Source organism: Silene latifolia, chromosome X, assembly GCF_048544455.1.
Source record: "Silene latifolia isolate original U9 population chromosome X, ASM4854445v1, whole genome shotgun sequence".
In the NCBI taxonomy this organism is placed as follows: domain Eukaryota; kingdom Viridiplantae; phylum Streptophyta; class Magnoliopsida; order Caryophyllales; family Caryophyllaceae; genus Silene; species Silene latifolia.
In genome coordinates this window covers 338,050,599-338,062,329 of record NC_133537.1, presented here as the reverse complement: position 1 = coordinate 338,062,329, position 11,731 = coordinate 338,050,599, and the positions used below count along the sequence as shown (strand labels likewise).

General features: G+C 37.3%; 2 protein-coding genes across 3 annotated transcripts in view; both read right to left on the bottom strand.

Annotated features, from left to right (window-relative positions):
* Window positions 1–53: 53 nt before the first annotated feature.
* On the bottom strand, window positions 54–3,638 carry LOC141619237 (uncharacterized). Of its 2 annotated transcripts, none has more exons than XM_074436265.1 (2): window positions 2,761–3,638; window positions 54–1,424 (listed from the first exon to the last, which is right to left on the bottom strand). In XM_074436265.1, exons 1-2 carry the CDS (start codon window positions 3,431–3,433, stop codon window positions 223–225), a joined length of 1,875 nt encoding a protein of 624 aa, XP_074292366.1. In that variant the 5' UTR covers window positions 3,434–3,638; the 3' UTR covers window positions 54–222. The 2 variants fall into 2 exon arrangements, with proteins under 2 accessions (XP_074292366.1, XP_074292367.1); XM_074436266.1 differs by having other exon boundaries at window positions 54–1,313; window positions 2,761–3,625.
* An 823-nt stretch (window positions 3,639–4,461) lies between these two features.
* Window positions 4,462–11,731, bottom strand: part of LOC141619243 (uncharacterized) — a 70,926-nt gene continuing 63,656 nt past the window's right edge. The window contains exons 2-13 of the mRNA XM_074436270.1: window positions 9,003–9,150; window positions 8,837–8,892; window positions 8,682–8,715; window positions 7,436–7,534; window positions 7,186–7,334; window positions 6,909–6,947; window positions 6,630–6,722; window positions 6,290–6,388; window positions 5,850–5,951; window positions 5,168–5,251; window positions 4,807–4,872; window positions 4,462–4,710 (exon numbers count right to left, since the gene is read on the bottom strand). Of these exons, the coding sequence (XP_074292371.1) occupies window positions 4,624–4,710; window positions 4,807–4,872; window positions 5,168–5,251; window positions 5,850–5,951; window positions 6,290–6,388; window positions 6,630–6,722; window positions 6,909–6,947; window positions 7,186–7,334; window positions 7,436–7,534; window positions 8,682–8,715; window positions 8,837–8,892; window positions 9,003–9,084 (990 nt within the window). The 5' untranslated portion in view covers window positions 9,085–9,150 and the 3' untranslated portion in view covers window positions 4,462–4,623. The remainder of the gene's footprint in view (window positions 4,711–4,806; window positions 4,873–5,167; window positions 5,252–5,849; window positions 5,952–6,289; window positions 6,389–6,629; window positions 6,723–6,908; window positions 6,948–7,185; window positions 7,335–7,435; window positions 7,535–8,681; window positions 8,716–8,836; window positions 8,893–9,002; window positions 9,151–11,731) is intronic.

Genomic DNA, 11,731 nt, shown 5'->3' with positions numbered 1-11,731 from the left:
CAAAAAATGTCAAGCTGCAAAACAAAGCGCAGAGCCGCAGAGACATGCAATAGTTAGACTACTCTTTTCATCAGTAGCTTATTATAAAGCGGCACCCAAAAACTTGTACAGAAGGTTTCGTTACATATACAACCACTAGTCACTACCATTTACAAGGATACATTGATAAGATAACTACAAAGGAGGGTTAAGATGCAAAAGACTACCATCTCGAGTCGTTCATCATGGATACTTAGTCAGGTTACGCCATTTATCTTTTAAATCGACTTCTGTTCTACCCTGGAACACTTTCGCACATTCAGGATCAAGAATTATCGTTTTCCAGTTTCCTCTGCCATACTTGAGTACACCATCCCTTAATGTTTGCTCTTCCAATGGAGTCCACCTCTTCCTCTCTCTCCTGCCATTCCTATATCCCGGTACCTTCAATGGGGAAATCCTTTGCTCCTTCGGGCTGGGTAACTTACGCCTAGGAGGAGAAGCCGAAGAGTTTTCAATCTCATCCTCCCACTGATAATTATGGCTAGTGTCATTCGGCTCCATCAAACTTCGCTTCCGTGGATTTTTCTCAATACCGATAGCCAGAGTTACGTGCCCTCGAGCCTCTTCATTAAGGGCGGATTGATTCACATTTTCCATCTCTTTCTCATTTAACCCTTTGGATGCATCTATTTTATTTCCTGCCTGTTTTGACGGTCCCACGTCATTTTCCGTGTTTAAAACCATTGTCTCTGACGTTTCTGCATTCCGTACGCCATTTGTCACGGGGTTGTTTCTTGACAAAGAAGATACTAAAGTCTGAGCTTTTTCTAAAGCTTCGGAAAGAGGGTCACTAAGAGCAGCACGGAGCTCTTGTGTACTGCTTCTAAGCGCTCTACGGATTCTCACTGTCTCACGACTTCCAATCATCTTATTTGCCACCTGTACAGCTTCAACAACATTTTCTTTACTTGTCGACCCTGTAAACGGCAACGTCTGATCATTTCGAACATTGACAGAATTGTGATCCTCGCCCACATAAGGTGGTTTTTTCGGACTCGAGCTCATTACTTCATTCACTATGTGCACTGCAGCAGTCTCATCTTGGGCTCTAGTAATTTCCGGTATATTACCTCCCACCAGTTCAGCTTCAACAATATTTTCATCACCTGTGGGCCCTGAAGACGACAAATTCTGACCATTTTGTAGATTGTCAGAATGGTGATCCTTACCCGTAGCAGGGGTTTTTTTAGGACTCGAGTTCATTACTTTCTTTGCTTTGCCCACTTCAGGTGTCTCATCTTGGGGTCTCGTAATTTCAGGTATGCTATCACCTGCATTGTTCATGTCTTCATCGTCAACATCTGAAATTTTTGGACCTCTCGTACGTCTTCTCTTTGACGCAACATGTTTTATCCTAATTACACCCTGACCCTTCTGACTCCCTATAGAAAACAAGATCAAATTAAAAGCCGAGTCATGATCTAAACTGCTAATTTTCACTGACAGAGTAATATCCATAAAAATTTATCAACAATCTCAATGAAAAGACGGAAATCATTTCAGCAGAACGTATATATATGATACTGCATACTCTAGGAAAAACCACAGCTCAGAACAAAGTTTTATTTCAGACTGACGGAGTCACAAGGTCATTTTGCACGCTCACGGGTTTCAAATGAGTATCAAATTAAGTGGCTAACAAAAACAGAAACATAAGAAATCTTGACAAAATCCAACTATTAGGCATTGTTTGGATAACAAAAAAGGAGGGAAAGGGAGGGGGAAGGAGGGAAGGGAAAGGGACGGAAGGGAAGGGGAGGGAGAATGGAGGAGGTCATTTTCTCTTCAAATCTTTCCTTTGTTGGAGGGGAAATAATTTGGCTTGGAGGAGGGAAATGGAAGGATCCGTTTACCCTCCCCTCCAAATCCCTCCACCTCCATTTTGCTAACCAAACAAATGATTTCTCATCCCTCCAAATCCCTCCCCTCCTTTCCCTCCAAATTCCCCCATCCAAACACACCCCTAGGGTGGGTTTGGTTAGTAAAAGTGGAGGGAAAGAGAGGGGATGGGAAAGGAGGGAAGAGAAAGGGAGGTAAGGGAAAGGGAGGGCAAATGGGATATGGGTGTTTGGATACAATTTCCTTCCAAATCTTGCCTCTTGTGGAGAGATTTTGACTTGCCTTGGAGAAGAGAAAATGGATCCCTCCAAATCTCTCCCCGTCCATTTCACTCCACCCTTACATGTTATCCAAACAAGGGATTTTAAATCCCCTATTCTCCCTCCTTTTCTTTTCCCACCAAATTCCCTAATCCAAACACACCCTTATTGCTCCTTCATTCCTGACAGGAAATAAAGGCGATACAGCACCAAGTTCGCAGTTACTAAAGACTAGATGTGCAAATAGAAAACCAAAATCACTACAAAAACCATCAGACTCAATGCAACTTCTCCGGTTAGAAGTAGCTAACACGGTTGCCATCCAAATGCCGGACTAGACTATTCAGGCTTCATGTCTGAGCAATAATGCAACATATTCGTAATCACTTAAAACTAATAAAACAGTAAATTAGCAATACCAACAATTACATCACTACCAAATTCTAAGCTAACGATCACATTGTACTACATTGGATAACACATTACACTAAGAATTCGGAAACACAGCTGCAACAACAAATAATCATTAACAGGAGATATACCAACATTGGATAACACATTACACCAAGAAATCGGAAACACAGTTGCAACAACAAATAATCATTAACAGAAGATATACCATCCAAGGGAACCAATTCGCGAACAGGATTACCCGAAGGCATAACATTACCATCACCACTACCACTGCCACCAACATTACCACAACGAAGCCCTTCCAGTTCATTCCCAGCCTTAGCAGCCACCAATTCGAGAAAAGACGGTCCGAAACACTCCCAAGCTTCTTTCAAATACGCTTTAACAGCTCTCAACGCCTCATTTCGAGTATTCCTCATCCAAATCTTCTCACAAACACTCGAATCCTTCCAAGCTAACTCAATATCCTCCAACCATTTTTTCGACATCTCCGAAACCAATCCTTCCGATTTACAAACCCGATTTCTCCATAACGTTTCCACCATTTCCAAATACTTCTTATTCTCCTCCACAGTTTCCCCTAAAAATCTCACCGTACAATCCACTGCAACTAAACAATACGCCTCCTTCATCAAATCCGACATCGTTTTGCCATTTTCATGATCCAATCCTTCGATTATTTCGATTAATTCTAGAATCTTCTCCGAAACACAACCGTTTGCGATCTCGGTTTCGATTCTTCGTAATATCATCGTCTTCTTCAATCGGTAATCCTGATTTGGGATTGGTAGGGATGAAATTATGCTGTTTATGATGCTGTCGTCGAGTTTTCGACGAAGGAGGAATTCGATTATCCATTTTGCGATTGTTTCGTCCATTTTAATTGACCGTTAAGAGGCAATTTTAGGGTTTTATAGAAGCGGGAAAGGGGAATTGAAGAATATTTAGGGTTCTAGGGTTTCTAGGTTAATTAGGGCTTTTAGGGTTTGAAATTCATATTTTTGTTGATTTTCTTGAATTTGAAGAAGATGAGGTTTTCATTGTATGTTTTCTAGGTTTCACGAAAATGTAGACTGAATAATTGGGTGAATTTCCAATTTGTATTTTAAGAGGTTTCACCTTTTTATTTTATTCCATACTTGGTAATTATTTTATGAGACGGTTTTATACCTTTATAATGTGAGAGAGACCTAGTATGTAAAGAGACAACTAATTTATTATAAACATGAAGTAATTAAGATTGTGTATTACTTTTTTTTTTTTTTTTTTTTTTTTTTTTTGTGTGAAATGTAAGCAATCGTGTACTGTTGGTCTCTTTTAAGACGAATTAAATAGCACGTAATTGGTGGGATGAGTGGGACGACTTTATTACAGCTTATGCACATTATTTAAACCGAATACGACGACTTTATTACAGCTTATGCACATTATTTGTTGTTATTGTTAAAATGAAATGTCGGAGTTACTCAGTCTCAACGGCTTGTAGTTTGGGAACCAGATGAAATCCCGAATTATCTTTTCCGGTTGATGCAGCAAGACGTTGGTGGAGTGTCTTGGCCTAGAAGAGTTCCTTTGCATGTTTTTTAGTTTGTTCGTTTTTCCGTTTTAATTTATGTGCTTTACTTCCATTCTCTAATTCCTGTTTAATCCGCTTCTTCTAACAAAAAAAAAATTGTTAAATGAAGTGGCGAAGTGCCTAAGCTATTATGTGGATCGTTGCACACCGCACACGAAGCTAACTGAAGAACGAAGACCGTTATTTTGTTAAGGTATAAAATCAGTGCAATATACCATTGAGTGATCGAGTCAACAGCTGTTAAGGTCGTTATACACCGTACATGAATCTTACAAAAGACAGTTTCTGCAAGAGAACGTATAAGGTATAAAAACATCAGTACAGAACATATCAAATAGAGAATTCACATTCCTGAGTAGCTAACAAATTTTTACATTATTCTGGTCGTAGACGGTACAAGATGACTTGAAGATGATATCAATAAAATCGATTTCTGATCCTCGAAAGGCAAAACAATGGCTAATAAGACATATGGGGGGATTGGTAGAAGGTTCAGGTATTTTTAGGCTTGGCAAACAATAATCCTAATGAATAAGTATTCCCCTTTTGCGCTGCTGCTTCGACTCGTCTCTGACCGATCTACGACCAAAACCCAAGTCCGTCAACATTAAACAAATGAACATCAGAAGAAAAAGTCTAAGGGATGGAACATCAATGAAATAACTACAGAAGTACCTTATCCATGAGCCAAAAGCCGACACTCGGCATGTACTGCACCAAATACATCACTGCTAGAATAGGCTGCCATAGTTAAGAAAAAAAATGGTATTCAGCCCAAAGAATTGAAGGGAACTTAATATTTTACACCAATTTAACATGAGGATTTTTCATAAAATAGTCGAGTCATACACTTGACCATGCACCTATGATGGACACTTCTAGACGAGTTTGAGCAACAAAAGGAAAATCTCTAAATGCACTAACATCATGGGCATAAGAAATGAGATCATCTACTATTAATATGAGATCACGTACTATTAACCCTTCGAAAACAAGGATTGGAGAGAATATACTTTTCAGGGGAAAAGAGAATTACTTGATACGATATCCAAACCTCCTTTAGATTGTGACTAGCAGCAATTATTGTCAGCTCAACACACCTTTCTGAAGGAAGGCGCCTCTGCACTCATTTAAAACAGGACAATTGTGACATCAGTTAAGATGTCCTCTGGAAGTTATTCAATAACATAAGGATAAGGACCTTCACCAAAGCAGAATTGATGTCACTATAGTAGACGGGAAAATATACGAATTTACTGAAGCCATCAAGCGTCAGGACTTATAATTTGGGCCGATGACCCATTCTCAATTTCGAAATATAACAAATAATGATCCAATGAAAAGTTTATCATCAAACTTTTGTAAAACATTTATAGTGTAAACCGATGTCAACTTGTCCCACAAGTTGTCCAAATATAACAATAATGATCCAATGAAAAGTTTATCACCACCTTTGCTCATAATAAAACTAACCATATTCATATATACGTGTTAAAAAAAGGCGTAGCTGGTGTATACTTTAGGAAAATGTAAGCATGTGGAGACGCGATAGATAGGGTAGGGAGAGTACAAGCTAGTGGAAATTAAATTGCAAAACTCACAAATCTTAAGGATCGCAATCTTTCCTCAAGTCTGAAGAGCATTAACCCACACGAAAAACAACACAGCCAACAAATTCAAAACGCGGTCAGCAACATAGAAGTTACAGTGGTACTGACCTCAGTAGACCTTGCCTGCTTCGAACCTCCTGCTTCAGTACTTTTTGAAGTCTCTATTGGACCAGGACAGACAACAGTCACTCTGATTCCTTTCTGAAAGAGCTGTAATATAGACCAGATCGTAAATTAGGTGAGAAACACGAGAACACTAAGGGCAGCCCAGTGCACGATGGCATCCCCGCTAGGCGAGGGTCCGGGGAAAGGTCCCACCACAAGGGTGTAAATGGGGCAAGCCTTCCCTTGCCATTTTGGCAAGAGGCCGCTCCAAGGACTTGAACCCGTGACCTCACAATCACAAAGCAACACCTTAACCGGTGCGCCAAGGCTCCCCTTCAGAAACACGAGAACACTAATACAAGAAAATACTAACAACATAAAGCAATTTTTGTTTCTGAAATTTATGTACTTGTAATAGTTTTAATTGATGACAAGGGATATACCTCTGAGCGCAGGCTGTGGAAGTACCCATTTAGAGCAAATTTGGATGCAGAATATACAGCTTGGCCAGGTGCAGGCGTTTTCCCCGCAGTGCTACTCATCTATATATAAAAATAAACTGTATCGGAACAAAATCCATTCACATAACTTTTTGAAACACAAAAAGTTAAATGAAGCAGTTTCACATATAGATCAATCTTTTAAACCTATAATCAAATGACGAATATAAAAGGATTCACAGGTAGTCTGACATGTGAGGCTCTTTCGTACAACTATACCAGGCTCTCTCTTTTTGAAATGATACATAACTGCAACGTACTAAAAAGGTGTAGATATATATACCACCACAAAATGACCCCTGCCTCTCTTCAGCATGTAAGGTACAAGCAGCCTGGTAAGAGATATTGTCCCGAAGACATTTATATTCATTGTAGCCTACAAGCAAAAGAACTGTAAGGTTACTGCTAGTCTCTGATAGAACCAAATGAAATGAATATGCTCTATGATGAGGTAAATTCAGTCTTACGATGTCCGATGTTGTATTGAAAGGAAATTGTGTTTTCTTCATGCTGAGAAAAAATGTTGGTTACGAAATTAATTAGATAGCAGATAGTCAGATACCTTTAAACTTTCTTCAGGAACATCCTGAACTGCACATTTCTGCAAAGATATGAAAGAGAAGATGTTAGCAAAACCCATTGAACGATTATCGTAAAAAGATGAAAGGAATATGTTCATAGATCAGAAGCAACTACTAGGGCCGAGCCCTATTATGTTGAATCTACAATAATAGTCAAAACAGCCATCAGCATGCCGAGTTTAACAATTACCACAATCTAAACCTATTCCTGTAAGAGGTTGACAAGATAAATGACTGGATTGAAGACATTATACATACAGGACGTTCAAATGCCGCGTTGTGAATCATAAAATCAACACCAGAACCATGGAAGAAGCTTTCTGCTTTTTCGACAGCATCCCTAAGAGATTCTTCACCTGCTGCCAAGTCTAAAGGTAATATCTTCACCTCATTTGGGGCATATTTGCCTACAGTAAGATAATGAAAACTGAAAAATATCACATAAAATATAAATTTAAGCACATTGATTACATTATCAATATTTGAATCACCTATGATAAGACAATACCGGACAGTTGGCTCTTGACTCGCTCCAATTCAGTTTCATTTCTAGCAGACAAGATAAGCTTGGCCCCTAAGCTTGCAAATTGCTTGGCAAGAACCTCCCCTTCACAATTCAAATTAAATAGAACAGTCAAATCCTCTATGTTCCTACATCTCTTAATCAACAAGATAAATCTTAATCCCTTTTTCTATCTACAAGTAGGAGAATAATCCATTTTGAATCCTTCCTGCTTCTTTTTCATGGCGTAACACGCTGCCATCCTGTGTTTATTTACGAGTAAACTAGAAACAACCAATGCTTGACCCCTACCTACGCTTGGTGGGGGGAGCTTTTATTTTGTGTACCAATGTTTATCCATCCGAACTTTAATGCAACAATCAAGTGTTTCCTTCATTAGAAGAAAATGTCCGCACTTAATTTCCATTCCCAATGGAGAAAAAATCTTAACAGTTCCATGACTTTGGACTACAATGTAATACCAAATGCCCCATCAAACCGGCTATACTCTATGGATATCTCGTCACGGGTCGAAGAAAAGCCCTTCTATGATCTCACGAGTTCACTAGGTGGAAACATTATTTAGGCACTAAAGCTACTATGGTTAGTTTATTAGGAGTACCATGTAGAAAATTCCCTAAGTCCATATACTTGATCAGATTTAAGTTACCATACACAATGAACTACTCCCTAGTCCCTACATTCCATTCCAATCAATCACCTTCGATTAAAATTCGCCCTCTCATAAAATATTAAAATAGAAACAATTCAGCAGGACGAAAGATGTATTCAAGTACTATATACGTTCACAACTTCGGATAACACTCAAAAAATATAGTTCAACTAAAAAGCAATAAGCTTGATCATTTATGTATAATACCGGAGAATTAATAACATCATAAGGCAAAATAGGTGAAACACCGGAGATTTTATCTAAAAGTTTCAAAATTTTCGCTGACCAAGAGGGCCGAGCGCCCCTACTAGCCCCGCTAAATCTAATAGGAATATTTATAATAGTTGGGCCTCAACCATCACCTTAAGGTTTTGGTTGAGATGGTTCATCTATCATGGTATCAGAGCCAGTGTGACCGGTACGGGGGAGCCGGTGCACAACTAACCAATCTTCAAGCCCGACGGAGGTTTTGGTTGAGATGGTTCATCTATCAAAATCCGCCATTGTTAACAAAATTAGATTGTTAATCCCTAACAACAAGAAAATGAACCAATTAAAATGAGTTTAATCACGGCATACCAATTCCACGACTTGCTCCAGTAATCCAAACAACCTGAAAAACAGATGAAATCATAAATCATAATCATAATTATCCCAAATTAATATGATCAAAAGGGTAATCAAATAATTAATTAAATGTTAAACTGGGTAAATTAATTCAAAGTGGGTTTAACCTTATCCTCAATTTCTTCTCGTTTTACATGCTTTTTTGACAGTAGAGTAAAATCAGCTGTAAAAAAAGTAATGGGGTTATGAGAATTGAAAAATGCAGATAATTGGGAACAATAAAAAGTGGGAAAGTAAGGAAATTGAAGGGAAAATGGTGAGAGAAACAAATACCGTCAGCAATGGAGAATTTGAAGAGGACGAAGATGAAGGAGATGATGAAAAGGAGAATGAAGATGAGAGAAATTGACAGCATCTTGTGATAGTGTTGATGGCACGGGCAAGTCCTCGAACTTTCTAACTAGTATTGTATCCGCAGCCGCTACATTCGACACGGAAATAAGTCGTACTTTATAAATTACGCCTCATTTAAGGAGTAGGGATTCATTTCTCTTCTCCATTTCTAAAAAAGAAATCCGTAAATAACCTATACAACCAGCTGTGTTGGTTGTATAGAAAAGAACCTGAACTTTAAAATTATTTACCTGAACTTAGACCTATAGATTATGAGTTTTGTTTAAAAGAATCCGAGCTCCATTATAAAAATATTGAACTTAAAAAATTATAATGAAACTCAAAAATAATATATAGGAGTTCAATTAAATTTTAATTTTTGACATCAAAAAATTAAAATATAAATAAAAAATTATAAGAGCTCGAAAAAAATACACATAAGCTCAGCAAGATTGATTATGGTTGCACAATACTCTTGTACAACCAGTTGTATATAATAGTATTTGTGAAAAGAAATGGAGGTTCATTACTTCTCAACGGTTCGGATTAAAACTGGACTCGATCGATTGTAGATTTATTTGGAAATAAAAAGGTAGATGAATGGGAGTGAAATATATAATATAGTAATGTTTTGTGAGAAGAAATTGAGGGAAAATTAATGGAGAGGATCCTTGTTAAACCGAAAAGGTCATAGGGGCTTAGGGGGTGTAAGCTGATACGAACTCCAGCTCAAACAGTTTTGGGTTGAGAGTCGACTCGAAATTTTGAGCTACTGCTTGCATTTAGCTCGGAGCTCCTCAAGCCTTAAAAAATGAAATCTTGAGCACGACGCGGAAAAAAAAGTTCGAGCTTGAATCAAGCTTGGATTTGGTGAAGCGTGGGATGGAGACAGGTTTGACTTAGCTTTTGCTAGTTGATGCATCCTTGGTTAATTTTATTGATTTTTTTCCACGATAGATAATGCAACAAGGCATATATACAAACAAAAATGTAGCTTAAAAGGTAACTGGAAATTAGAAGTTCATAAGTTAACTGATTAAATAAAAAATGTTGGAAAACTAACCGAAAGGTATAGCTATTTTTTTTAGTAAAATTACATAAAAGGACATAATAAATACTCTATATTTAATATTTTAAATTGAAGGATTAAAATAAGAAACAAGTAACTTATTCTCACATGCTACTCTATTTTCGTAAATCATTTATCTACCAAATACTTATAAGAAATTAAGATAAATGAAATTTTGGTCAAATAAGCTTGAGCTTATTTATTAGAAACAAAGCTTAAATATGAGATTTTCATAATCTCCTGACCTTCTTCATTTCAAATTAATTTCTTATTTATGTCTGCCCATGTTTACTTGCTTTTGAGCCTATTGTTAGGAGTTGATCTCAAGTTACTTTTAATTTTATAAACTTGACTGATATAATAAATAACTGTTGGTTCAGAATAAATATTAGCAATTAGACATTATAACACAAATTACAAATATACTCTATAATAATCACGAGGAACAAAATAATAAGCAATTGGTTCAAAATAAATAAACATTCAATTGGTCTCCCTTGTGACGGGTTACCATTTGTGACGGATATTTTGTGAGATAAAATGGTAACAAAATGGGTTAGTGGAGAAAGGGGACCACATGAATAGTGTTGCAGAGAGAGAAAAAGTGGTACTTTATGAGGTAAAATGGTACCCGTCTCTTGTTTGTGACGGATAGCGTCCGTCACAAACAAGAATTTGTGATAAACATTAGCTTTTTATATAAGAATAAAAATGTTAGCTCTACAATAAGAAGAAACAAATTTGATAACAAGGGAAAATCTACCACAAATGTCCAATTATGTCGCATTTGTCTTGGATGCAGCGAATATAAATAAAGTTTTAGGCTCAAATTGAATTTGAAATCATGTCAACCATGAGTGTTAGACATGAATAAAAATATTATGAGAATTATTTGAGAAAGCTATAAAATAAACGAGTATAAAACTATTTTAAGATCTCCACAAGTTGAGTCGGTTATAGTTTTGAAACTTTTTGGCCGCAACATACAGGAAATACGACAACTAGGGAGCACGTAATTTTTCTATTAAATAGGGGTATGAGAAAACCTACAACCGTCACGTCCCATCTGCCGTACGACATCCTTGATTTTAGCAGTCGTTTTTTGCTTTCGTTATACGAGACTTGGCATAGTACTTTAGTAGGGTTAGACTTAAGGAGCAAAATTCATTATCTTTTAGGAATTTCACACACTAAATATACTCTATGTTCTTCGCAATGATCTTTTGTATTGCTTTTATACAGTCGTCAATGTGGTAGTTTGACCATGATTTTCGACATTTTAATGGTCAAAGTTATAAAAGTTTGGCCCCTTAAGAAGTAAGGTGGGAGATATTTAAGAAGGGAAGAGAGTGTATACATAATACATTTTTTAATATAACTCATAATGGTAAGCTCTACCACCGTACCAAGTGTGGCATGCGGCATGCCAGTTATGTTTTTGAGGAACATTAACTCTTTAAGAACATTAACTACGTAAGAGGATTATTCCAGCTATACCAAACCATGGTAACGTAAACCATTTTCAGCGATGCCCTAAAATACTAATTTGGTAACTCAACGATTTGTTGATGCCATAAGCTACTAACTGATGTCAAATATG

Excerpts from the sequence above, each read along its gene's own strand:
- LOC141619237 (XM_074436265.1), bottom strand. The coding sequence starts at position 3,433 with ATGGACGAAACAATCGCAAAATGGATAATCGAATTCCTCCTTCGTCGA. Across the intron at positions 1,425-2,760 it reads CGAATTGGTTCCCTTGGATG|GGAGTCAGAAGGGTCAGGGT; the intron begins GTATATCTTCTG and ends TGTTTTCTATAG.